A 25,014-nucleotide genomic window follows, 5' to 3' on the forward strand; every position below is an offset into this window, starting at 1 on the left:
AAAAATACTGGTGTTTTGGGGCAGGTACAGCCAACTGGTGCAAAAATAGTATTGCGTTGTCCAAAATAATATCCCCAAATGTAACTATAGAAGATACGTTATACATGACCTGAAACTTGGTGAAAACAAAACATCCACACTTAAATGTTGACATTGCTCTTTATTTAATCATGTTGAGTAAATTTTTTGTTTTTTTACATTAATAAAATATTAAGCAGCTTATAAAATGTACTGTGTGTCAGTCAGAAGTTAAACCACAAGGGTATCGGTGTTATCCTACCAGTATAGTAGTACTGCTGCTCCGCTACAAAGTTGCTGTTAGTTCAAATCAAGCTTTCCTTTATTGGATGGATCTCAAAGCATATCTCTAACATGTCTAATTCTTGATGTAGAGGCTCACAAACAATGATATTTTACTGAATTGAAACAACTTGGCATTGAATAACAATGTTACTCTATGAGAATGTAAAGTACATTTGTTTTATAAGTCCTGTGTAGCTCAGCTGGTAGAGCAAGGTGCTTGCAACTCCAGGGTTTGATTCCCACAGGGGACCAGTATGAAGAAGAAGAAAAAAAAGTATGAAAATGTATGCCCTCACAATCTGGATACGAGTATGCTAAAATGTTAAAATAAGATTTCAGTAGTTGTTTATTAAGTGCTTATTTCAATCACAGTATTATTTATTTGAATGCAAAACATTTTGTACAAATGTATTTTGCTTTCCTGTTCCCCTCTTGAAATGCACAGGAAAACGCAACTTTTAACGTATCAAACTTCATCATCCAATAGCAAATGTGAAAAAAAATTCTCAAATTTCTCCTTGGCATGTGGCATTCTGTGGCACTTAAAAGACTCTTGTCAACATTCTCAAACAAACCCTCTGTTCATTTACTCAAACATTTGCCACTATTTTACCTTTCTTGACAATGAAGGCTAGCCTAATGAATCAAACCACTCGTTGCTCCTTACAGATCGTGACGCCATCTTGAATCCTTCTTCACAACACCTTATTTCAGTCCAGTCCTCAGTCTTTAGCCCTTGACTGTTGAGAGCTCTACCTACAAGTCAATTGTCTCACTGCAGATGCTCATCGCATCAATCTGTCTGCAGACATTGATGAACTCCTCTTGTACGGACCGGTCCGCTTCAGACTCTAGGTCAAGACTCTCCTGTGAGGCTGACCCCAGTGTGCGATAGTGTCTCTGCATGTGTGAGCCCTGGTGGCTGGAGGCTGTAATGCGGCTTGAGCTGCCACCTAGGGATGGGGGTTGGGCGTGCCCCTCTGGGCTGGAGCAGAGGACCAGAGAGGACCCCCCTAGTGAGGGTCTGTACAGGGAGCAGGAGGAGGAACTTCCCCTCCAGCATTCTGGGGAAGAGCAGCTGGAGTTGGAGGACAGGGAGGGAGATGGTGGAGCACCCAGGATGGTGTCGCCCGCCATAGGTCGGTTTGGTAAAGGGGTTGGGGGCGGAGGGACCATCTCCACGCAGGAGGTTGTCCGGTATAGGCCTGGGTCGGCTGAGAGGGTCTCTCGAAGCACCTGGCCACCATTGGGCAGGGTGGACGTGGAGTAGGGGATGTTGAGTGACAGGTCACTGCAGCAAAATGGTATGGACGGTCTGAAGAGGCTTATGGGAAAGAGGTCCTCGCTGAAGAGCGCCTCGTCAATACTACGGCGCAGGTTGATGGGCGATGGCGGCCGCAGGTCAGCCGTGGAGTCACTGGTGAAGGAGGAACCCCCGGACGCCGCTCCACCACCCCTGTCCTCGGGCTTGCTGGAGCCAGGCAGATCCAAATTCAGGTCCAGGTCTCTGTAGGCTAAGGCCCGGTTGCTGTGGTACAGGAGGTCCAGGCCGTTCAAGCTGCTGCCTAGCCTTTCATCCACCAGCGTGTAGAGGGGCAGGCACTCTGTCTCCCCGTGCCCAATGTCGCAGATGGCCAGCTTCTCCTGCTGGCTCAGGGTCCACTGGTAGGTTCCCGGCATAATGGGCGACTTGATCGCCAGCAGCTCCGTCCAGCAGCTTCCAGGCTGGGGAAGGTGGTCAGAGCAGTAGATTGGCTGGGCCACCACCAGGGCTAGGGTGAGACAAACTCCGGCCTCACAAACCCTGCAGCTGAGCTGGAAGGTCCACCAAGGCCAAGGGCGGAACACATCTGCTCCTCCGGCCAGCCCCAGAGAGTGGAGCATGGCGTACAGCTGCAGCCCGGCGCATGCCAGGCAGAACAGAGCCGAAAGGCACACTGTTGCAGCCGCACGGTCCCAGTCCCTGCTCTCTGCGAATGGACAGCGGTTGTATCGCTCAGCCGGCGTGGGCGAGGTGTTATTCAGGCGGTAAATGTGCTTCGAGTCCGCCCGTACGTAGCAGAAGAACACAAAATAGGCGACCGATAGAAAAGAAACCAGCGCCACAAACGCTCCCCGGGAGATGAGTGAGATGAAGAGGCAGAAGGGTGCCCTCCTCTGGTAGAGCCTCAGCAGTGCGACGGGACCGAAAGCTGCTGCGAAGTGCAGCAACACCAAACAGGCCAGGAAACAGGGTCTCTGGAAGGCTGAGTAGGATAGCTGCATCCTGGAGCGCATGGAGAGGAGCAGGAAGACCAGGCCGAAGGCTGCAGTCAGGCAGGGGAACGGGGCTTCATAGAGCAGCAGGGAGGCCTCGGTGGAGGACAGCCGGTCCTGGTGGCCGTAGGCATCGTAGAGGAGGGAGAAAGCCCTGGTACACCCTGCAGCCAGGAGGAAGACGCTGACCAGGGCGAAGTAGCCACAGCCGGAAGGGCAGCGCAAGGGCAGGCACAGCAGGTTGAGCGCCGAGGCCAGGGTCACCATGGCGAAGATGGAGCCCAGACCGTACACGTGTGCATCCCAGGCTAACCCCCAGGCAGCCATGGCGCTGTTCCAATCAGAATGCAGGGATACGAACATGGGCCGGGCCGGAATCAGGAAGGGGTTATTTGATTGGTTGGTGGAGGGGGTGTTGGCGGTGGGGAGGATTTCAGTGGTGGGCGGCGCCCAGGTGTCAGAGATGTTGCAGATTCCCGAACGTTCCTGATTGCAGTCTGGGAGGTAGGTGGCTTCACTGCCCGTTGGGTCAGACAACCAGTCTTCAGGATCAGGAAGGTTACCTGAAAAAAACATGGGAAAATATCGAATTTCAATTTCGATTCCATAAAATGTTGATCGGTTCCTAAAAATCTATTTGTCATGAGATTTGACATGTGAAATCCACCTGTGGCCATCTGACCGTCCAAAATATAGATCATTGCCATATGCAGCAGCGTCTATACAGCGCAATGCTGCACAGCCACATCCGTCCTCAGGATGCTGTTTTCCGATAACAGCATAGTAATACAATTTACCAGCAGAGGGCAACACCCAAGAGAGTCCATCCTAAACAGGCACACATGAGAATACACAACGTTTACTCAACATTCGAGCCTAGACACCAATGGGCTGAGAGCCAAGTCTGCGAAAGCATGTGTAAAAGGCAGAAGCTGTAAGGAGGCAACTTCCAGCTGAACTGGGCCTAGAAAGGGGGGAAGAGAAAAGGGCAGATCAGTGGGGCCTGAAGACCACAGAGCTGGTTCCTTCTTTCTATGACATAAGCAGCCAGTGAACATCTGTTGTTTCCATACAAACATGGCCGATGATGATTGTATTATACATGTTATATAGTGCACCGTGGGAGGAAATGGCTGTTAGTGGCTTGGTTCGGGACAGACTGGGAGTGTCCCTTTTTAAATTGTACATGTGTGTATGTATGAACTCTGGCTTGGCTGCAAGACTCATCTGCACTGTTAAACGTATATGTTTATAAAGGCTACTGGTAAGATCAATGCATGGAAGATGACTTGGATGTGTACCTAGTAGAGTCATTACACACAAACAAATGCATCACGGATGGGCACCAGCGACGGTTTCCCTCGCACGGTTTTAGGCTCTTCCTTTTCAAAACGAGCTTTACAGACTTCGGCAGCCAACATCTTACATGACGTCCATAATAGCCATTAGCCAAAGCATTATCCTCAATCAATGCCACTTCAGTAAAACAGATCAGCTAGGACATCAAACAGAGCAATGCGTACCCATGTATTTCCATGCTTCTCCTCACTCCGCCTATAGAAGAGGTGAAAACAGAGAGAAACAGGCCGAATTACATCTTGTATCGAGACACAGACACACAGTCTCATCAGTCATTCAGCCTTCCCTGTAGCTCAGTTGGTAGAGCATGGTGTTTGCAACACCAGGGTTGTGGGTTCGATTCCCACGGGGGGCCAGCACAGAAAAACATGTATGAAATTGTATGAAATGTATGCATTCACTACTATAAGTCGCTCTGGATAAGAGCGTCTGCTAAATGACTAAAATGTAAAAATGTAAAATGATTCAAGCCCAGCCCTATCAGATATCATCTACTGGAGGTTGGTGGCACCTTAATTGAGGAGGACAGGCTCGTGGTAATGGCTGGAGCGGAATCAATGGAATGGTATCATTTCGTTCGCTCTGTTCCAGACATTATTATAATGAGCCGTCCTCCTCCCAGGCTCCTTATTGGGCTACAGAGACGGGGACAAACAAGCAGGATATCCATGTATACAGGGAGGTAATAGCAGTTACAGAGCTGCATGATTTGTAGGCTGATAGATGTAGAGTACCTTGTGACTCTGTGAAACGTCTGTCTGTGATAGTGGTGTGAAGTGGACTGTGTGGGTTGGATTTGAGTAAAATAAGGATGCTTTTAAATATTGTATAATACAACCCAGGCATTTGTCAAATGGCCCCAAAATGTGGTCTTTATGGTACCAAAATGTGGTCTTTATGGTACTAAAATGTGGTCTTTATGGTACCAAAATGTGGTCTTTATGGTACTAAAATGTGGTCTTTATGGTACCAAAATGTGGTCTTTATGGTACTAAAATGTGGTCTTTATGGTACTAAAATGTGGTCTTTATGGTACTAAAATGCAGTTTGGATGATAAAGATGTGTGGCAAAACGAGAATACCTCATGTCTAGTGGTACATTGATTGCATGTTGGTATGCAACCTCGATTTATGTACAAACTTCTGTACCACAGAACTAAGTCATGTATTTATACATTTAAGTTGCCCCTTTTCTCTTGTGATATGAGGCCCTAGCTCCTCTGATTGTGTTGTGTTGTATGGTAGCTGTCTGTTTCCCCACCCCGTCTCAGTCCCAGACCCGTAATGGACTGTTTTGTTTGTGACGTCTCTTGTCCTGTTTCCTCCCTCGAAGACCACTCTTCTTTTTTTCTCTCTCTGACACACACGCTCTCTCTTCCTCTCATAACCTCTACCCCATCTTTTTGTGTCTCTCTCTTCCTCTCATAACCTCTACCCCATCTTTTTGTGTCTCTCTCTTCCTCTCATAACCTCTACCCCATCTTTTTGTGTCTCTCTCTTCCTCTCATAACCTCTACCCCATCTTTTTGTGTCTCTCTCTTCCTCTCATAACCTCTACCCCATCTTTTTGTCTCTCTCTCTTCCTCTCATAACTTCTACCCCATCTTTTTGTGTGTCTCTCTCTTCCTCCCGCATTGCCCCTTCTCTCTCGCTCTCTCCCTGTCTAAATACACTGCCTGGCAAACCCTGGCTCAATTGAGCTCTAATGTGAACAGGTATGGTGTGCGTGCATGTGGCCCTGCAACCATATTGTGGATGCTGAAACACAAAACCCAGTGCCGTTTTCTCTCTCTTTAATGCAAGAGTGCTTCCTGTTAACATGGTGTGTTGTAGAAAGGTTGTCATTAAGACTGTATTCTCCACCTCCCATCAGCCTCGCTGGTCCCTCTCATTAGCCGACCAAAGAAACCTCTCCACTCTAATCAGGAAGCCCAAACCACAACACTGACTCCTGAGCAGTTCTATCAATGACTGACTCGAGTGGCTGATCCTTTTAAAGAGGGGCTTTAACATAAACCTCAGCGCTGTTCTGCAGAGTACTGATTATCTTCTTTTGGCACCCGTTTATTCTTCATTCCGTGCTCAGCCCCCGACTCCCGAGATTCAGTGTGAGTTGATGACGAAACCGTCAAGCTCTGGGAAATATGAACCTGAATGAGCGATCTGTCTGACGGCACGACATCACCATTTTTATTTTACCTCTGACAGACGGTTACGAGACGGGCGACCGTGGCTTTAATCATGGCGCTACTACGGTGAAATACTGACTGACAATGTTTTAAGAGACTTTGTTTTTCCCTGATGCAGGGTTTTTTAATTAACCCCGCTGAATCTTTCCTGGGCAGAAATGAAAAGTGGTTAAAGCGGTTCCACTGTGCATTGTTCCATGATGTTTCTCTATCTAGTCCCCTGTAGGATATACTGTAGCCTGGCGCAACATGGCTATTGATAAATTCCCTTTAAGTTTTGCACAGTTGCACATTTAATGAGTGTCCGTTCAGCTGAATATATAGCAGACTCTGCAGTTACAACAGTCTTGTACACGTCTAAAATCCACTGAGGTGAATCAGCACACTAACAGCTCTGACATAGTTTATTACTCAACTAATCTGGAGGGTGAAAGGAACATAAAATTGTATTTGTTCTGACAGGGTTAGAATTACACTGGCTGCCAGGGGTTCTGGGCACTCCCATAACAAATCAGTGCCCCTCCCCAAAAGCAATAACATGGCACCCCCATAGAATATTAGTGTTGGTTCAGCCCACTATTTTTCAGCCACCTGTATGAGTCACTAACTCATTGGGACCATCCCTGATGATGACACCTATAGACAGTAGTTAAATTGTAATAATGTTATGATAAGAGGTGGTGCCTGATATGTTGCTTATCTGTCACTAAAATATTCCTTCTGAAGATGGCTATTACTACAGGAGAGACGAGAAGCGGTGTCGTAACAATAATGATGTAATATTGTCATACCAGACACCCTGCCTGCACAGTGTGGGAGATGTGGGCGGGGTTTAACACAAACAGGAAGTGCCAGGCGAGGCAACTGCCACTGATGAGGGCGGACATGTTGTGGCAGGCCAGTCGCTTGTTCCGACCGTTTGTTTACTTTCCTGGGCGATGCCCTAGCTGTCCCGGCGGGCACAGTGGAAAACGTGACGGGTTTCTGGACTAGAGCCGAGGGTTCCTGCCTGTCTCGCCCAGGTCAAATAATCGCCCATCGGAGCGTCCAGCAAGTCAGCCAGTCCACCGGCCTGGATACCCGCCCCCGTTGGAATGTGGCCGTGTGACGGGGACAGCGAAGTCCGGTCCGTTCCGTCGCGTGTTGCTGCCTAGTTATAGTCTACATTCCACTTGTGACAAACCATTCAGGTTTACAGTCAGTAACATATGGATGTCATGTCACTGCCCGGATTAAATGCCAACAGCCAATGTATGTATGTATGTATGTATGTATGTATGTATGTATGTATGTATGTATGTATGTATACATACACCATAATCAATAACAAGCTACTTTACAATAGCTTGGGCAGAGATTTTTGTAGATGGTTAGAAAATAGTGAAAAAGAAGGAAATTCCAACTCATCAGGTGCAGGACAGAAGAACGTATTCAAGAAAAACATGACCTGACGATGATCCAACTCGGATCAAAGTGTTGTCTTTTTTGTTCGTCTGATTAAATCGCCATTGAAACATAGCAGAGTTGCGGACATACTGTAAGGTTCCCATAGTTCAACTGAAGTTGAGCGATTAGTATCAGACTTAGGTTTAAAACCCTCTTTGTTATTGGTCTATGGGCGGCAGATAGCCTCAAGGTTAGTGTTGGGCCAGTAACCAAAAGGTCGCTTGTTCGCGTACCAGAGCCGACAAGGAGAAAGTCTGTCGCTGTGCCCTTGAGCAAGGTACTTAACTCTAATTGCTTCAGGGGCACTGTACGTGACCCTGGCCATGACCCCACTCTCTGTGGGTGTCTCAGGGAGAGTTGGGATATGCAAGAAACACATTTCCATTATACACTTGTGTGTAACAGGACAAATATAAGCACCCCCAAAATATTATTAACTATTGTCTGTCGCCAGGCAGTCCAAAACTCCATCCCACCTGAGCAGGCAGAAATCACAGCCGGTCTTGTCAAACAGCTCTTACGTTAATACAGCATTATCAGCATTTTCACAATTTCACACTATTATTCCAACCTCATAGTGTGGAAATACAGGTAACTGCCAAAATAATGGAACCACCAACATAAAGTGTCATAATAGGGCGTTGGATCACCACGAGGCACCTGAACACCTTCAATGTGCCTTGGCAAGTTGGTGTAGATTCTACAAGTGTCTGGAACTCTATAGGAGAGACACCATTCTTCCACAAGAAATTCCATAATTTGGTGTTTTGTGGATGCTGGTGGAAAACACTGTCTCAGGTGCCGCTCCAGAATCTCCCATAAATGTTCCATTGGGTTGAGCTCTGGTGACTGAGACAGCCATGGCATATGGTTTACATCGTTTTCATGCTCATCAAACCATTCAGTGAACACTCGTGCCCTGTGGATGGGGGCTCCACTCCCATCAGGATAGACATGATTCACCATAGGTTGAAGGTGATCACTCAGAATGGCTGTGTATTAATTGACATTTACCTTGCCCTCTAAGGGATTGAGTGGAGCTAAACCATGCTAGGAAAATGCATGCCACAGAGCCACCAGAACCTTCATTTACTCAAGGGTTTCCATTATCTTGACAGTTACCTGTATATATAAAACACAGGGAAATCACGTTTTTGACAGCACTGGGCCTTTAATACTCTTAATATGCCTTTTATTGATTTTCATCACATCAACTGATGGGTAAAAAAGAGCATCAGTGGTCATGAAGGAAGTAGGAGGAAAGGAACCAGTTTAAGACTATTTGGCCCAGGACCCCAGTGTAAACCTTGACACCTGACTGCAGAACTCAACTCCCACCACCCTCCCCTCCATCTTTCTAATTGGTCTCCTGTTGTCCCCGCGTCAGGAAAATCCAAGGCTTCATTTAGCTTTCATCTGTTTTTCTTCACTTTCAATTTCACTGTCCTCTGAAAGGCAATTCAGCCAGAATGACTGTTGGAGGAGCTGTCATGCACATTGAAGAGGAGAGAATTGTATTTTGTGGCAAAATGGGTTGAGTGGAAAGATCTGAGAAGATCCCAAAACCCCTTTACATCAACAGACCCTGGCCTGCTACAGTCCTACATAGGAACATGTTATGGACTCATTTGATCATTGTTAGGATATTTGATTTGCATGATAAGGAGGCAGCAAATTCTCTCTCACACACACAAGTCTCTGTGGTGACACGTCATCTGCAGTAGCACATTTAACTAGTCTATTTTTACTATTCGGCTCAGGGGCGAAAATCTGATATCCACTTTGGAGGGGACAATTACATGAAATTTTCTCAAGAGCAATTCCTGAGGGGGACACCAAAGGTAGTGCTGTAACACATAGCCTACATTGTAATATGGTAAATGTATATTGAGGAACCAAAGAAATAAGGCGTTTGCCGTACTCCTAACTACCGGTACCCAAAACTACACAACTAATCACAACAGCAATACCATTGCCTTTAACAAATCTTAGTTCAGTCACCAGTTTAAGTTGAGAGTGGGGGTATCCATGGCATTTTCCAATTATGTTCCTATTTTACAAGTCAACAGAAATTGAGAACCTTTCATAATGTTGCCAAACAAAGACTCAACAAACTTACCTGAGACTGCCAGTCTGTCCCTGCATATCTGTCCCCAACTCTACTGTCTGTGTGCCATCTGTTGCCTGCTCTGCCTAATGACATCATTGTGAAACATTTCCATTAGAATTTAATTTCTTTCTTATGAACATTTTATCAACTAGTCTTTGAGATATTAGGCTACTAGGGTTCTTACTATGCGTTTTGGTGTATTGAAAAATACTCTGATGTCCATCTTTTATTTTTCTGCCATTTTTCTACCTGGCTGGCTGGCTGGCTACACACACAGTGTGTAGGTTATTTACAGTAGGAGATGGGCTTCTATCATCTTCAATCATTCTAGTTGGGCTTCGATCTAAAAGGTAGCTAGCAAATGTGAAACGGATTAAAATGACAAGAGTTGACAGCTGTATGAGTTCACCATTTACACAACATATGCTGCAACCTTTTGTAATTTTAATAGTTTGTTTCATATTGTCTGGCTTCCAAAAATAGCTGAATTTGCAAAGCTAGTGAGCACCAATTCAGTTTCAGTGGTGTTTGCTATAATCTTTGCTACCCGGGTTAAATAAAGGTGAAATAAAATAAATAAATAAAAGTTCCCTTGCGACAATTTAGCTTTTGCAACGAGACCATTAAATATATTTAAGACAATGGTAGAAGAGAGTGTAGTTCTGTTCAGTTTGGACTTCAGTTTATCGCTAACCTTATCACAGGGACTTTGAAGCACTAACTTACATCATCTGCATGCTGATTCCATCTTTGACGACGCCACATAAATGGAATAGGTACTAGCTAGCTTAATAGTTAATATTTGCGCTCTAGCTCTGCATATTCAGCTAGTGTGTGTGTGCGCGATTGACTGGATGAACCTCATGGCAGTTACATGCAAACTAAGGAACTGGCAGTGGATCAAACCATTGTGAGGCAAAGGGCGGGGGGGTCGCAATCTTTTGAAACTTAAAAATGCGCTATTAAGTGTCTATAATCAGCACAATTGCTTTCATTGCGTATTATTAATATTATTTAAATTACATAGTTATGTTTGAGTGATATATTGGGGGGGAGAAATCATATTTTTCCCAGGATGTGGGGGTCGTGTCCCCCCCGTCCCCCCCGGGATTTCCGCCCCTGATTCGGCTGAATGGACCTGCTATTTCTGGCCAGTAATGTGGGTTACATCTGCTGCGGAGAAGTGGGTTTCAAATGAACTTCTTAATTAACACATGATTAATGAATCATTACTGACCACCCACCAGATGTTTCTACTTCCTCTCTACCTGGGATGTTCTTCTGAAAAGGGTTGCTACTAATCAAACGAAGAGAGGGAGAGAGGTCCTTTAGCTAGACTCCGGCTGGTAATTGTTCAACAACACGGTTCCAACCAACAGTCACCTCCCTTTGGAGGCAATTAGAGACTGTAGGAAGGGCTGAGGGAAATGTTTCTGCCTGGCTGCTGTGACTCTCAGACAGATTACAGCTAGTTTGACAGATTATAACAGTAATAGGCTGCTTTGCTCTTCAAACTGACAGTGTTGAGCTAGATTGGGGAAGTAAGTAAGCGAGGAGTGCTTGTGATGTAGTGTGTTCAAGTGTGTGTGTGTGTGTGTGTGTGTTTCTAAGGGTCTGTGCATGCGTATCTTTGTGTGTCCAGTATCTTATTTGTGTGATGTTAAGTGTGATCCAGTTACCTGTAATCAGTGGCTTTGACGTTGTCGTCGTAATGACTCCTGGTGGTATTTGTATTTATTATGGATCCCCATTAGTTCCTGCCAAGGCAGCAGCTACTCTTCCTGGGGTCCAGCAAAATGAAGGCAGTTATACAATTTTTAAAAACCTTACAATACATTCATAGCAGATTTCACAACACACTAAGTGTGTGCCCTCAGGCCCCTACTCCACTACCACATATCTACAACACAAAATCCATGTGTACGTGTGCGTCTGTTATCATGTGTGTGTATGCATGTGTCTGTGTTTCTTCACAGTCCCCGCTGTTCCATAAGGTGTATTTTTATCTGTTTTTTTTATATGATTCTACTGCTTGCATTAGTTACCTGATGTGGAAAAGAGTTCCAAGTAGTCATGGCTACATGTAAAACTGTGTGCCTCCTATAGTCTGTTCTGGACTTGGGGACTGTAAAGGGACCAGTGGTGTCATGTCTTGTGCATGGGTGTCTGAGCTGTGTGCTAGTCGTTTGAACAGACAGCTCTGTGTTTTCAACATGTCAATACATCTCACGAATACAAGTAGTGATGAAGTCTGTCCTCCACTTTGAGCCAGGAGAGATTTACATGCATATCATTGTTAGCTCCCTGTGTACTTTTAAGGTCCAGCCGTGCTGCCTTGTTCTGAGCCAATTGTAATTTTCCTAAGTCCCTCTTTGTGTCACCTGACCACACGATTGAACAGTAGTCCAGGTCGACCAAACTAGGGCCTGTAGGACCTGCCTTGTTGATAGTGTTGTTAAGAAGGCAGAGCAGCGCTTTATTATGGACAGACTTTTCCCCATCTTAGCTACTGTTGTATCAATATGTTTTAACCATGACAGTTTACAATCCAGGGTTACTCCAAGCAGTTTAGTCACCTCAACTTGCTCAATTTCCACATGATTTATTACAAGATTTAGTTGAGGTTTAGGGTTTAGTGAATGATTTGTCCCAAACACAATGCTTTTAGTTTTTGAAATATACTGCTAAAAAAAATAAAGGGAACACTTAAACAACACATCCTAGATCTGAATGAAAGAAATAATCTTATTAAATACTTTTTTCTTTACATAGTTGAATGTGCTGACACAAAATCACACAAAAATAATCAATGGAAATCCAATTTATCAACCCATGGAGGTCTGGATTTGGAGTCACACTCAAAATTAAAGTGGAAAACCACACTACAGGCTGATCCAACTTTGATGTAATGTTCTTAAAACAAGTCAAAATGAGGCTCAGTGGTGTGTGTGGCCTCCACGTGCCTGTATGACCTCCCTACAACGCCTGGGCATGCTCCTGATGAGGTGGCGGATGGTCTCCTGAGGGATCTCCTCCCAGACCTGGACTAAAGCATCCGCCAACTCCTGGACAGTCTGTGGTGCAACGTGGCGTTGGTGGATGGAGCGAGACATGATGTCCCAGATGTGCTCAATTGGATTCAGGTCTGGGCAATGGGCGGGCCAGTCCATAGCATCAATGCCTTCCTCTTGCAGGAACTGCTGACACACTCCAGCCACATGAGGTCTAGCATTGTCTTGCATTAGGAGGAACCCAGGGCCAACCGCACCAGCATATGGTCTCACAAGGGGTCTGAGGATCTCATCTCGGTACCTAATGGCAGTCAGGCTACCTCTGGCGAGCACATGGAGGGCTGTGCTGCCCCCCAAAGAAATGCCACCCCACACCATGACTGACCCACTGCCAAACCGGTCATGCTGGAGGATGTTGCAGGCAGCAGAACGTTCTCCACTATTCCATTTGCACAACAACATGTGACATTTATTGTCAATCAGTGTTGCTTCCTAAGTGGACAGTTTGATTTCACAGAAGTGTGATTGACTTGGAGTTACATTGTGTTGTTTAAGTGTTCCCTTTATTTTTTTGAGCAGTGTATAAAGGACTAACTCATTCCTTTGGTGTCCTCTCTACAGGATCCACCCCATCTTCATCCCCATCCTGCCGCTCCTCATCAGGGACCACTGAGGAGATAGAGTTACGCAATTCAAGCTCCGAGACAATAAAAACAACATACTGTAGAGTACAGTACTGCACATGACTTAAATCACGACCGCTCTGAGATCGTCAGAGCAACACAGAGTAGGGGAATACTGACGTGTCTTGGAAGGCAGTTGAGAGATGGGCATGGGAGGAACATTTCATAACCCAGATATGTCAAATGCATCCTTCTCTGGTCCGTTTAGCTGTAGCCAGCCATCCGGGGTCCAGTAGTCGGGCCTGTGTAGTCTAATCACATTGACTTCTTCCTCTGTGTGTGTGTGTGTGTGTGTGTGTGTGTGTGTGTGTGTGTGTGTGTGTGTGTGTGTGTGTGTGTGTGTGTGTGTGTGTGTGTGTGTGTGTGTGTGTGTGTGTGTGTGTGTGTGTGTGTGTGTGTGTGTGTGTGTGTGTGTGTGCGGATATGCATCCTGACCTGTTACGGCCTGACATCAATGTCTCTGCCACATCATCCATCTTACAGATGTAACAAGGGAAAAACAACGGCAAACAATTTCCATTTATCTCAAGTCAAAGCACTCATACAGAACAGACTGTAACAGAACAGAGACTGCCTTATTCTAAAGCCATCTCTCTCATTCTCTCTCAAGCGCTCCCTCTCTCCTTTCTCCTCTCTCTTCTCTCTTCTTTCTTCTCACCTCTCGATGAATCTTAAACACTGATCTAGTATGAGCGTACCACAACCCAAACTCTTAATTCTTAATCTATCGCCAGTCCTCCATTCTAAACCCCTTGGGCTAAATTCCCTGACAGACAGTGGTCTAAAGCAGAGCCCACCCATTCTCTGACAGACAGTGGTCTAAAGCAGAGCCCACCCATTCTCTGACAGACTGGGGTCTAAAGCAGAGCCCACCCATTCCCTGACAGACTGGGGTCTAAAGCAGAGCCCACCCATTCCCTGACAGACTGGGGTCTAAAGCAGAGCCCACCCATTCCCTGACAGACTGGGGTCTAAAGCAGAGCCCACCCATTCCCTGACAGACTGGGGTCTAAAGCAGAGCCCACCCATTCCCTGACAGACTGGGGTCTAAAGCAGAGCCCACCCATCACTGCATCACTCTGTTGACCTCTGCACAGCTAGATCCATACCTTGGCCAAATGAGAGGCTGAATTATGAGCAGTGCAGATGTGGTGACACACACAGACTGGTATACACAGAGACACAGATGGCATCAATACACACACACTGGCATACACAGAGACACACATGGCATTAATACACACACTCTGGCGTGCACAGAGATCCACAGGGCATCAATACACACACACACACACACACACTGGCATACACAGAGACACACATGACATCAATACACACACTCTGGTGTACACAGAGTCACAGGGCATCAATACACACACACACACACACACACACACTGGCATACACAGAGACGCACTGGGCATCAATACACACACACGCGCTGGGTAGGGCTCTTGGTTCAGAAGCTGCCAGCTCTTATCCCTGTCAGGAGAGTATTATCTGCAACCCTCAGCAGGCTGATATAACCTCAGTTAACTCTATTCAACCCTACACTACTGTCTCACTATAGTTAATATAACCTCAGTAGTGTAGGGTTGAATAGAGTTAACTGAGGTTATATCAACTATAGTGAGACAGTAGTGTAGGGTTGAATAGAGTTAACTGTCTCACTATAGTTGATATAACCTCAGTTAACTCTATTCAACCCTACACTACTGTCTCACTATAGTTGATATAACCTCAGTTAACTCTATTCAACCCTACACTGCTGTAACTTATCATCAAGACTGGTATGATTCACATGTTGTTATGGTAAGATAGTATGGAGTGTATTGTTGACATGGTGTCATCACTACGGTCACACAGAGTGCTAGATCACTGCAGTGTTTTTGGTGTGCAGGTCTAAGAGTGTTCCTCTTGCGTTAGCGGTAATTAGCATGAGTAACGAGCTCTGCACAAAGCAAGAGGGGGATAGTTAACGAGGGGCTGGTACTCCCACTACACACAAGTGCACATCCTTAGGATTGGCAGAGTTCTGTGCTTACTCCCAAACCCCCAGGGTGCGAAGAAGGGAATGCACACACAATATTTTCTCTCGCTCTCCCTCTCTCTCTCCTGCACCAAAACACAGAGAGGAGCAGGGCTATTAGAACTGTACTCACACTGCTGATACCATTTTGTCTGGTCATCACAAAGTTACATAAACCACTATATTAGCACCTCACATGGAAGATACTGGTGATCAGCTAATGTTGGGGATAATGAGAGAAAGATAGGGAGAGAGAGAAAGAGGGGTGGTGTTGAGGGCTGTTATCTTCTTATCCTGATGAATATATATCACACTGTGCCTACGTTCTTATAAGCATAGCTTGTTGTATCCATATAATTTCCTGCTTAGTTATTACCTTTACCTGAACTGATCTGTTCTTACATTGATTGCCTCTAGGTTCTAATGTCCATCTGTCTGTTAGCAGCGTTAAGGTTTATCCCTCTATCCACTCTTAGAGGAGATTCCTAATGTGTGTGTGTATAATGGGTGGCAGGATTATTTATAGATCTTGTTTGTGTACCCTCTTGACTTGGTTTTCTCTCTCGGTGGGTGTGTGGTGTGTGTGTGTGTGTGTCAAAGTGCATATTTTTAGGTGCGATTCGCCACAGCTCCAGTATTAAAAGGATCTGGATCAGTTCCTCTGCTTTCCATGGTTGGACACACAACCACACACACACACACACACACACACACACACACACACACACACACACACACACACACACACACACACACACGCAGAGAGAGAGAGAGAGAGAGAGAGAGAAAGAGACAGGCTGTGAGAAACCCTAGAGACTTCCACAGAGGAATGTTTTAGCAGATCTCTGACACCATGCCCAGACAAGAGGCGCGCGCCCGCCATCGTTCACAAATAGATTTGGTCCCCCTACACCAAACGAGATCACGACACGCAGGTTGAAATATGAAAATATATTAATTTGGGGATAGGTCGGAAAGCATTAAACATTTATGTCAATTTAGCTAGATTGCTGTTGCTAGCTAATTTGTCCTATTTAGCTAGATTGCTGTTGCTAACTAATTCGTCCTATATAGCTAGATTGCTGTTGCTAGCTAATTTGTCCTATTTAGCTAGATTGCTGTTGCTAACTAATTTGTCCTATTTAGCTAGATTGCTGTTGCTAGCTAATTTGTCCTGGGATATAAACGTTGAGTTGTTATTTTACCTGAAATGCACAAGGTCCTCTACTCCGACAATTAATCCACACATAAACGATCAACCTAATTGTTTCTAGTCATCTCTCCTCCTTCCAGGCTTTTTCTTCTTTGGACTTGTGGTGATTGGCATCTAAACCTACATAGAATTATCACGACTGACCGACCGACCTCAGTTCATCTTTCAATCATCCACGTAGGTATTACCAATGAGGAGATGACACATGGGTATCTGCTTCTATAAACCAATGAGGAGATGGGAGAGGCAGGACTTGCACCGCGTTCAGCACCACAAATAGAACTGACTTCTATTTTAGAGCTTGGCAACGCAGATGCTCGCGAGTGAGCAGTGTGGGTGCAATGATTGAATAACATGTATGTGTACATTTATTTTGCAACGCTCGCGCACGCGACACAAGCGGTGTGGTCAGCATGTGAGACTTCACCCTCCTAGGTGCATGATGTCTGGCAGTCCAATTGACCCTTTGCTAAGTTCCGCCCCAACATTTTTGGCAACCAATCGCAGCACTCCAATGGATAGCAACTGTCGTTGAGTCCGATGCCTCAGACAAGCGCACGTTCAAATCTCATGAAAGCCAGTGAGGAGTATGGCAGAAAGTGACCGTTTTCTTCAAAATAAGGTTAACCCTAAACCTAACTAACTGAACAGTGGACCAGGAGTATCCTACTTGCTACTGTGATTCCTGAAATGCAGAGCCAGTTGATGGAGTATTTTTCAATTCCGAAATTATGCTTTTGTTATATTGTTTGCTAGCTCAGCTGATTAGTTAGCTCTGTCTGATTGGCCACCAAATTATGATATTGCTAGCTAGCTAGCCACTTAATATAACTTGTTTTCTCAAAATGTCTGTTAGCTAGCTAAGTTAGCAATGCTATGAATACAACTTTCATCTGCTGCCGACATCAGGATACTACAGCACTATACTAGAGCACTATACTAGAGCACTATACTAGAGCACTAGTTAGCTCCAAAAGAGGTTATAGCTTTGACTGCATGCTGACAGTGAATTCAGAGCCATTCAGTGACTAGCTACACGACAAACATCATTTTACCAGGTTCCTGTGAAGCACTTGTGATTAAAGTCCACCACAACATACTGTACCCAAGAGCTTCCTGATGGGGTAGTGTGTGTTTCATTTCATTGTGTATTAGAAGCACAGTGTGAGATCATTGTGATGGGATTTCGCCAGTGGTTGATCAGGCAGTATAATTCTGCTCTCACTTCTGCCAGCATACACTATTTAATCTCAATCACTGTCATACACACACACACACACATACACACACACACACACACACACACACACACACACACACACACACGGAGCTTAGAGTGATGAGACATAGAAGCCGGTAGGATAGAAGGGTGAAGAGAGACAGACAGTCATATTAGGTTTCATTAAAACTGGATATAGCTACAATACCTCATCCTCCAATTTCCTGCCCTTCCCACTCTTGCTCAATGCAATCAGAATATTGCATCACTGTGCACAGGCTTATTGGGTTAGTTTTGTAGACTTCATACTAATGGGGTTACGTTGCATTCTCTAAATGTATATTTCAATGATTATTAGTAGTAACCTTGGGTGATGAAATGTGTGTGTGTTTGCCTGATCAACAGTCTACTCCCTCAATTTACATTTTGGACCAAACAAACACATGAGCCTAGCGATGCACAGGATGGCAACGGCTAATCAGGGTTACCGTGGTAACACGGTGGTGGCATGTCAGCCGACGATGTCGGGTCTACCGCTGGGTTCAAGTAATTTCCCCCAAGCTGCCGTGCTTCAAAGTAGAAAAACAAACAGGCTAAACCACGCAGTTTATTAAAACATGTGGGTTGAATCACCTCGGGGTTGCTTCGTTCGTGGTCGATTTGTGATTGAAGAGATTGACCATACTGTACTGCATTTCCGACCCCGGCTGACCTCCACGGTCTGATTTGCCATTGGTGCTTTTAAGAGCATCTAAATGAAATCAGCCACGGTTCAAATCACATGGTTGATGTGAAAATAGATCTAGCTATAGATGTGTGTAAAACCACTAATCAATCCAACCATTGAAAATACATTTGTTCAAGGCCTCCCGAGTGGCGCAGTGGTCTAAGGCACTGCATCGCAGTGCTAGCTGTGCCACTAGAGATTCTGGGTTCGAGTCCAGGCACTGTGGCAGCCAGCCGCGACCGGGAGATCCATGGAGTGGTGCACAATTGGGCCAGCGTCGTCTGGGTTAGGGGAGGGTTTGGCCGGCAGGGATGTCCTTGTCCCATCGCACACCAGTGACTCTTGTGGCGGGCCGGGTGCAGTGCACACTGACATGGTCGCCAGGTGTACAGTGTTTCCTCCAACACATTGGTGCGGCTGGCTTCCGGGTTAAGTGGGCATTGTGTCAAGAAGCAGTGTGGCTCGGTTAGGTTGTGTTTCGGAGGACGCACGGCTCTCGACCTTCGCCTCTTCCTAGTCGGTACGGGAGTTGCAGCGATGCAACCAGACTGTAACTACCAATTGGGATACCAGGAAATTGGGGAGGAAAAAGGGGTAAAAAAAATCCTACGGCTACGGCTGTGTTGTATGGTATCTACAGTGCCACTGTATCATATGCAGGTAGTTATGGAGTGTGTATTGTTTAGTCTTGCCACCCCCCATTAGTGTTGATGATAATGGTAATGTAGGGACAGAGGTAATCTGTAAAGGGGTAATCTGATTGGGGGAAAAATGAGTGGATGGGGATCTGAAGCATTGCCACGGTGGGTTTAAAGAGACTAATTTATCATCCCCCAAACCTCCTCAGCCACAACCCCCCCCTTCTCCTCCTTTACTCAAGCCTTTCTTTACCCCCTCCTCCACTTCCCTCCTCTTATCTCAGAAGTGACCTTGCTTTGCTCTCTGCAGCTGGAGTGTGTCTTTGAAAGGGATGAGATAGGCAGAGTGTTACTGTACACACACATACACACACCCTTCAAGGACGAAGGTGACACAACAAGCATATTCTGAATCAATGGAAGCTCATTGGTTTTGGTTGTGATTTGCACGTCTCCAACAGTGAAAAGCTGTGCCTTACTTACACCTCTCTGAAACAGAAGGCTTTGACGGGTGGACATTCTCCTTCATACCTGAGGGATAGGGAATAATGTATTATAGTACCGGGTGTCCTGCACTCTTTTCACATTTGAATCTCCGATGGGCGTGTTTGGCGACGTAGGAGGTTCACTTGTTTTGTCGCTGCAGGATTCTGCACAAGACAAATGCATAGAGTGTATCTGCACTGGAACAGAACCAAATAGCAGCGTTCTCTCCCTCCCCAGTTATCATCCCTGCTTTGATAATCACCAGCATCATCCCTACGTTGTGGAGGAGGGAGGGAGGGAGGGAGGGAGGGAGGGAGGGAGGGGGGGAGCCTAAATGACGAGGAGCATGTTCAGCATCCATGAACAGGGGATGTGGAGGAGAAAGGAGCGGATGGTCCCATAGGATTGGGGGTGGTTTCTCTGAGTTTGCTGTTGGAATACTGATACAGGCCACAGAGTAAAAAAAAGGTGCTATTTAAAACCTTCTTCGGCTGTCCCAATAGGATAACCCTTTGAGGAACCCTTTTTGGATCCAGGTAGAACACTTTTGGGTTCTATTTAGAACCCTTTCCACAGAGGGTTCTACCTGAAACCAAAAATGGTTTCTCCTATGGGGATAGCCGAAGAACCCTTTTGTACTTTCCATCCAACCGGTTGACTTTATCTGCACACTGTCTGTCACACTGTACACAAACCGCGCCAGAGCACAACACAGTCATAATAGTAACTAAACAGCAGCCCTGGACACAACACAGTCATAATACAACACAACACACTGCTATATTTCACATAGAGGACATCTAGATATAGCAAAACAATGCATCAGTATACTGATTCAAAATAAGAACACACACAAATACTTACCAGATCCAAATATTACACACCAAAAATATCCTAAAACACTGCGTACTACCACAGCTATCCCTAGACATAACGAACGAAACGAAAGCTGCCATTGGGATTCTCCTCCAAAGTTGTGCTTATGCCCAGACACAACACAGTGTGCTGTGTTGCAGTAAACACAACAAAATAAACTATTCTTCTCACTATCGCTCATCCGTACATTCATCAAAGATAATCAGTCCCTCAGGATTGTTGCTGATATTTGCAAGCTAAGGTGCTTGATTTAGCTGCACAATTCTGACATTCTGCACTGATTCTGCCTAGTTTATTGTGAAACAGCGCTGACGAGGGAAAATGTTTGTTGACTTGTCGGTTGATTGAACCATATTATGCAGTAAATGTGCGGTGATTGGTTGAAATTGCATGCCTTCTTTTTGTACTGCGGCGATGGGTCAGTGTTATGCGATAATATTGCGATGATTCGACTGTTTTATGCGAAAATAGTGCAGCGATTGGTCAAATTTACAAGCCCTTGCATTATATGCAGGGAATTGTTGATTTTTCCAAAACATTTGCGATCGCGGAATCCTGTAGGGACTGATTGATGGCATGTAAAGTGGCAACATAAAAGGCGTTACGGGGGTTATGCACCAACGATATGCTTATGCTCTCTATTATCATATATTGTTTGCTGTTAGTAATGGTGTGCTGAAAGTGACAGAAATGTGTAATAATGATGATAATTTCATACATTCCAGTGCATAGATATTTGCAATAGTAGTCCCCTGTATCATTCTCCTGTGACACTGCCTTCTGGTTGGCCATAATCGTCTCATCATTGTATCACCTGACCTTTGACCCTCCTATGATTGATGCGCCTGTACGGGGGGAGGGGCTTCCTGAGGTTGATTATGAATACAGACTCCAGACAGAGCCAGCGTCGCTACAGTGGCGGTGGGGGATGGCGCCGGGCTACGGGTACTCCCTCAGTGTCATGTGAAAGTGATACTAACCACCCCCCCTACACTACAGTACCTCTCTCTCCTCCCCCACCCCTTCTGGCACAGGGGAGCGTTCCAATATCGTCTGTTTATAAAAATAAAACAACCACTGCATAATCTTTAGGGTCTGTTCTAATGCGGTGGAATTGTGTCTTTCCTTCCTTCCGATCTTCCTTCCTTGGAGTGATCATGTATGATAGGGACATGATAGGGTAGGGGACAGTGTGGTTTCCACTACTTTGCTTTCACCAAGTGATTACCTCAAGGAAGGAGAATAATAAAGATGCAATAGAGATGTAAGTATTTGAACTAGGACTTGGGCTATATTAGCTAAAGATGAGTTTGTGGCGACTTCAAACCCATGACTGCCATTTCAGAGATGCCATCCATCATTCACTTTCTTCAGCCTTTTTCTTGAACAGACTGAAGACCCCCATTTGGTTTGAATGATTGATCACATCCATTGATTGTCATTTAGCCTGCCCATCACTAATACTAAATCAATATGTCTGTTGATGTATTGGAGACTTACCTCCTGGTGTTGGTGAGTTAACCCTCAGTGTTCTATCCTCTGTCCGGGTGGTGGTGTTCGCTCCCAGTCGTTCCTCCACAGGCCCTGCTTTGGCCTCGGAAAAACCCAGGTCTGGTGAACTCTGACTGGGCTGAGTTTCGGTGACCGGGGCCTCTTTAGTTCCAATGTTGGTGCTTGCGGTCATGGCCAGCCGTCTTGTGGTGACCCTGGTTTGTGGGGACGTGGGTGGGGTGCCAGAGTCAAAGGGTTGTCTGGTCAGTGTGGTCTCTACCTGTGTTGGGTTGACGGTGATCCTCGGTGGAGTTGTGACCAGGGTTGTGGGGACTGTGGTTTGTGGGGACGTTAGGTGTGGGACAGAGGCTGTGAGAGGGTCACTCTGGGGAACTAGTTCATCTTGGATCTTCGTTTCCTTGGGGAAAGGTTTAGTGATGACACTCCAACTGTGGTTTGGCGTGTGGGCCGTTTCTGGTGACAGGTGTGCGTGTGTTATTGTCTGTGGCAGTATGTTTGTGCTGGTGAGACTATCGGAGGATATATAAACCCCCTGTGACATAGAAATAGAGGATATGGAATCTAAGACAGCGGTTATAGAATCTAAGATTTCTTGGGTGTTTGGTTGTGTGATCTTATCAGGAGTGACTGTCTGTGGGTTTGTTCCTGTTCTTATCTCAGTGGAGCTGGGGTGACTTTCAGTCCAAGAGGTTATGGTGGAGGACTGAGGGCTTTTATTAATACTCTCCTCCCCAGACCCTGAATGTCCCGGTGAATTCTCAGGCTCTGTTTGTCTCTCTGTCGGTCTCTCTGTCAGTCTCTCTGTCAGTCTCTCTGTCGGTCCCTCTGTCAGTCTCTCTGTCAGTCTCTCTGTTTGTCTCTCTGTTGGTCCCTCTGTCGGTCTCTCTGTCAGTCTTTCTGTCAGTCTCTCTGTCGGTCTCTCTGTCGGTCTCTCTGTCAGTCTCTCTGTCAGTCTCTCTGTCAGTCTCTCTGTTGGTCCCTCTGTCGGTCTCTCTGTCGGTCTCTCTGTCAGTCTCTCTGTCAGTTCCTTTGTTGGTCCCTCTGATGGTGTGGTCCTTTGGGGCCCTGCATTCTTAGTCTGTGACTTCCCTCCAAACGGGTTGAGCGAAGAAAACGGAAACGACGGTGCCGCTGGGAGTGATGGGAACATGAACACGCTGGGCTGCTTTGGCAAGAACCAGCTTGACAAATAGGGGAATCCCTTACTGGCAGGCGGTCCTGTCGGCTTCATAAGATCCGCATCTTCATCCGCAAACACCGTGGCGTGGAGAAGAATGGCGAGGAGAGAGCACCATAAGCACAAAGCCATCATCCGGCGAAGATGATGCATGTTGCCGACAGTGAAGCGGAGCGGTTAGTTAGGCACCGGTCACATGCTGTCCTCCATTCCCCGAGCCCCCTAGGGCACGTTGGCTTGCTCTCCTGTGAAGTGACCTAAAAGACAGATGCACACAGGACACTGAGTGACATACTTTCACTTTGTCACAGTACAGTTAGTTTGACTTGATACAAGGATATGTGTTGTTGAGCCGAAATGTGTCTGCTGGCTTGTTTTTGCTGTAGAGGTTATTTAAAGGGGAAGTTTCTGCTCTGTTTCTTTTAGTGCTTGACCTGATTTTTGTCTGTTTTTCCAGAGAATATAATATCACATGTTGATGAAACTGTGAGACCCATAATACAGCAGGGCAGCCATTAAAATGGACTGCTGAAGTTAGCAGGCTGGGGAAATGTTGTCCACCACAAATCGCCATAAGAACGACAGTATTATTGGACACATATACTTAGTGGTTTCAGATTCTGCGGTCAGTATTTGTGTTAGGAAGTTACGTGTCATTCATATGTATACTTGGTAAGAGTCTTGGGACAACCAAACATGAAATATACTTCTGACCAATCACAAAAGGGACTTTCCAGATGTCATGTATTTTCTCAGCACTTTAGTTAGTGCTAGCTTTTACATAATGGGGGTGACTCTGTGTGTGTGGGGGGGGGGGGGGGGGGGGGGGGGGGGGGAGAGGGTTCCGTCCTCTGTTCTCTGTATAGAAATGGAAGGGGAACTCTTGGAGGGGAGGAACGGGTGGTTCAAAGTCTCTGCCCAGTTGCCTCAGTGAAGAGATTGGAGCACCGATGGAATTTTCCATTGAGAACAACCTGTGTGCTTTAGTTGTGTTTGAACCCCACCTCCCTCCAACTCTCCCCTGCTTTCTTTCATTCCCAGTTTGATTTGTTCTTTAAAACAGGGAGAAACCCTCTGCTTAAGTGAGAGTGTGTTTTCCTGTAGTCAGATAATAACATCAGTATTCAGGACAATCAGCCATTTACTCTCTCCTGCTCTTCATCTTTCCTTCTTTCACTTTCCCTGCAAATATATTCCTCTGCTTTTTCATCTCTCACACTCTTTTCAGTACCTCCCCTTCTATCTCCTTCACTCCTTTAGACCTCTCCATCTATTTTCCCAAACCTCTCTCTGTTACTCTGTCCCATGCTACATCTCTCTCTCTCTGTTACTCTGTCCTATGCTACATCTCTCTCTCTCTGTTACTCTGTCCTATGCTACATCTCTCTCTCTGTTACTCTGTCCTATGCTACATCTCTCTCTCTCTCTGTTACTCTGTCCTATGCTACATCTCTCTCTCTCTGTTACTCTGTCCTATGCTACATCTCTCTCTTTCTCTGTTACTCTGTCCTATGCTACATCTTGTTCTCTGTTACTCTGTCCTATGCTACATCTCTCTCTCTCTGTTACTCTGTCCTATGCTACATCTCTCTCTCTGTTACTCTGTCCTATGCTACATCTCGTTCTCTGTTACTCTGTCCTATGCTACATCTCTCTCTCTCTGTTACTCTGTCCTATGCTAGATCTCTCTCTCTGTTACTCTGTCCTATGCTACATCTCATTCTCTGTTACTCTGTCCTATGCTACATCTCTCTCTCTCTGTTACTCTGTCCTATGCTAC

The 25,014-nt window shown here is 45.8% G+C and overlaps 1 protein-coding gene across 1 annotated transcript in view; it reads right to left on the reverse strand.

The window, feature by feature from the left end:
- Positions 1-140: 140 nt before the first annotated feature.
- Positions 141-25,014, reverse strand: part of LOC123723793 (uncharacterized) — a 32,854-nt gene continuing 7,980 nt past the window's right edge. Inside the window, exons 2-3 of the mRNA XM_045722224.2 lie at positions 22,046-23,491; positions 141-3,122 (exon numbers count right to left, since the gene is read on the reverse strand). Coding sequence (XP_045578180.1) covers positions 1,060-3,122; positions 22,046-23,387 — 3,405 coding nt within the window. The 5' untranslated portion in view covers positions 23,388-23,491 and the 3' untranslated portion in view covers positions 141-1,059. The remainder of the gene's footprint in view (positions 3,123-22,045; positions 23,492-25,014) is intronic.

Source organism: Salmo salar, chromosome 07 (genome assembly GCF_965601325.2).
Source record: "Salmo salar chromosome 07, fSalSal1, whole genome shotgun sequence".
Taxonomy (NCBI): domain Eukaryota; kingdom Metazoa; phylum Chordata; class Actinopteri; order Salmoniformes; family Salmonidae; genus Salmo; species Salmo salar.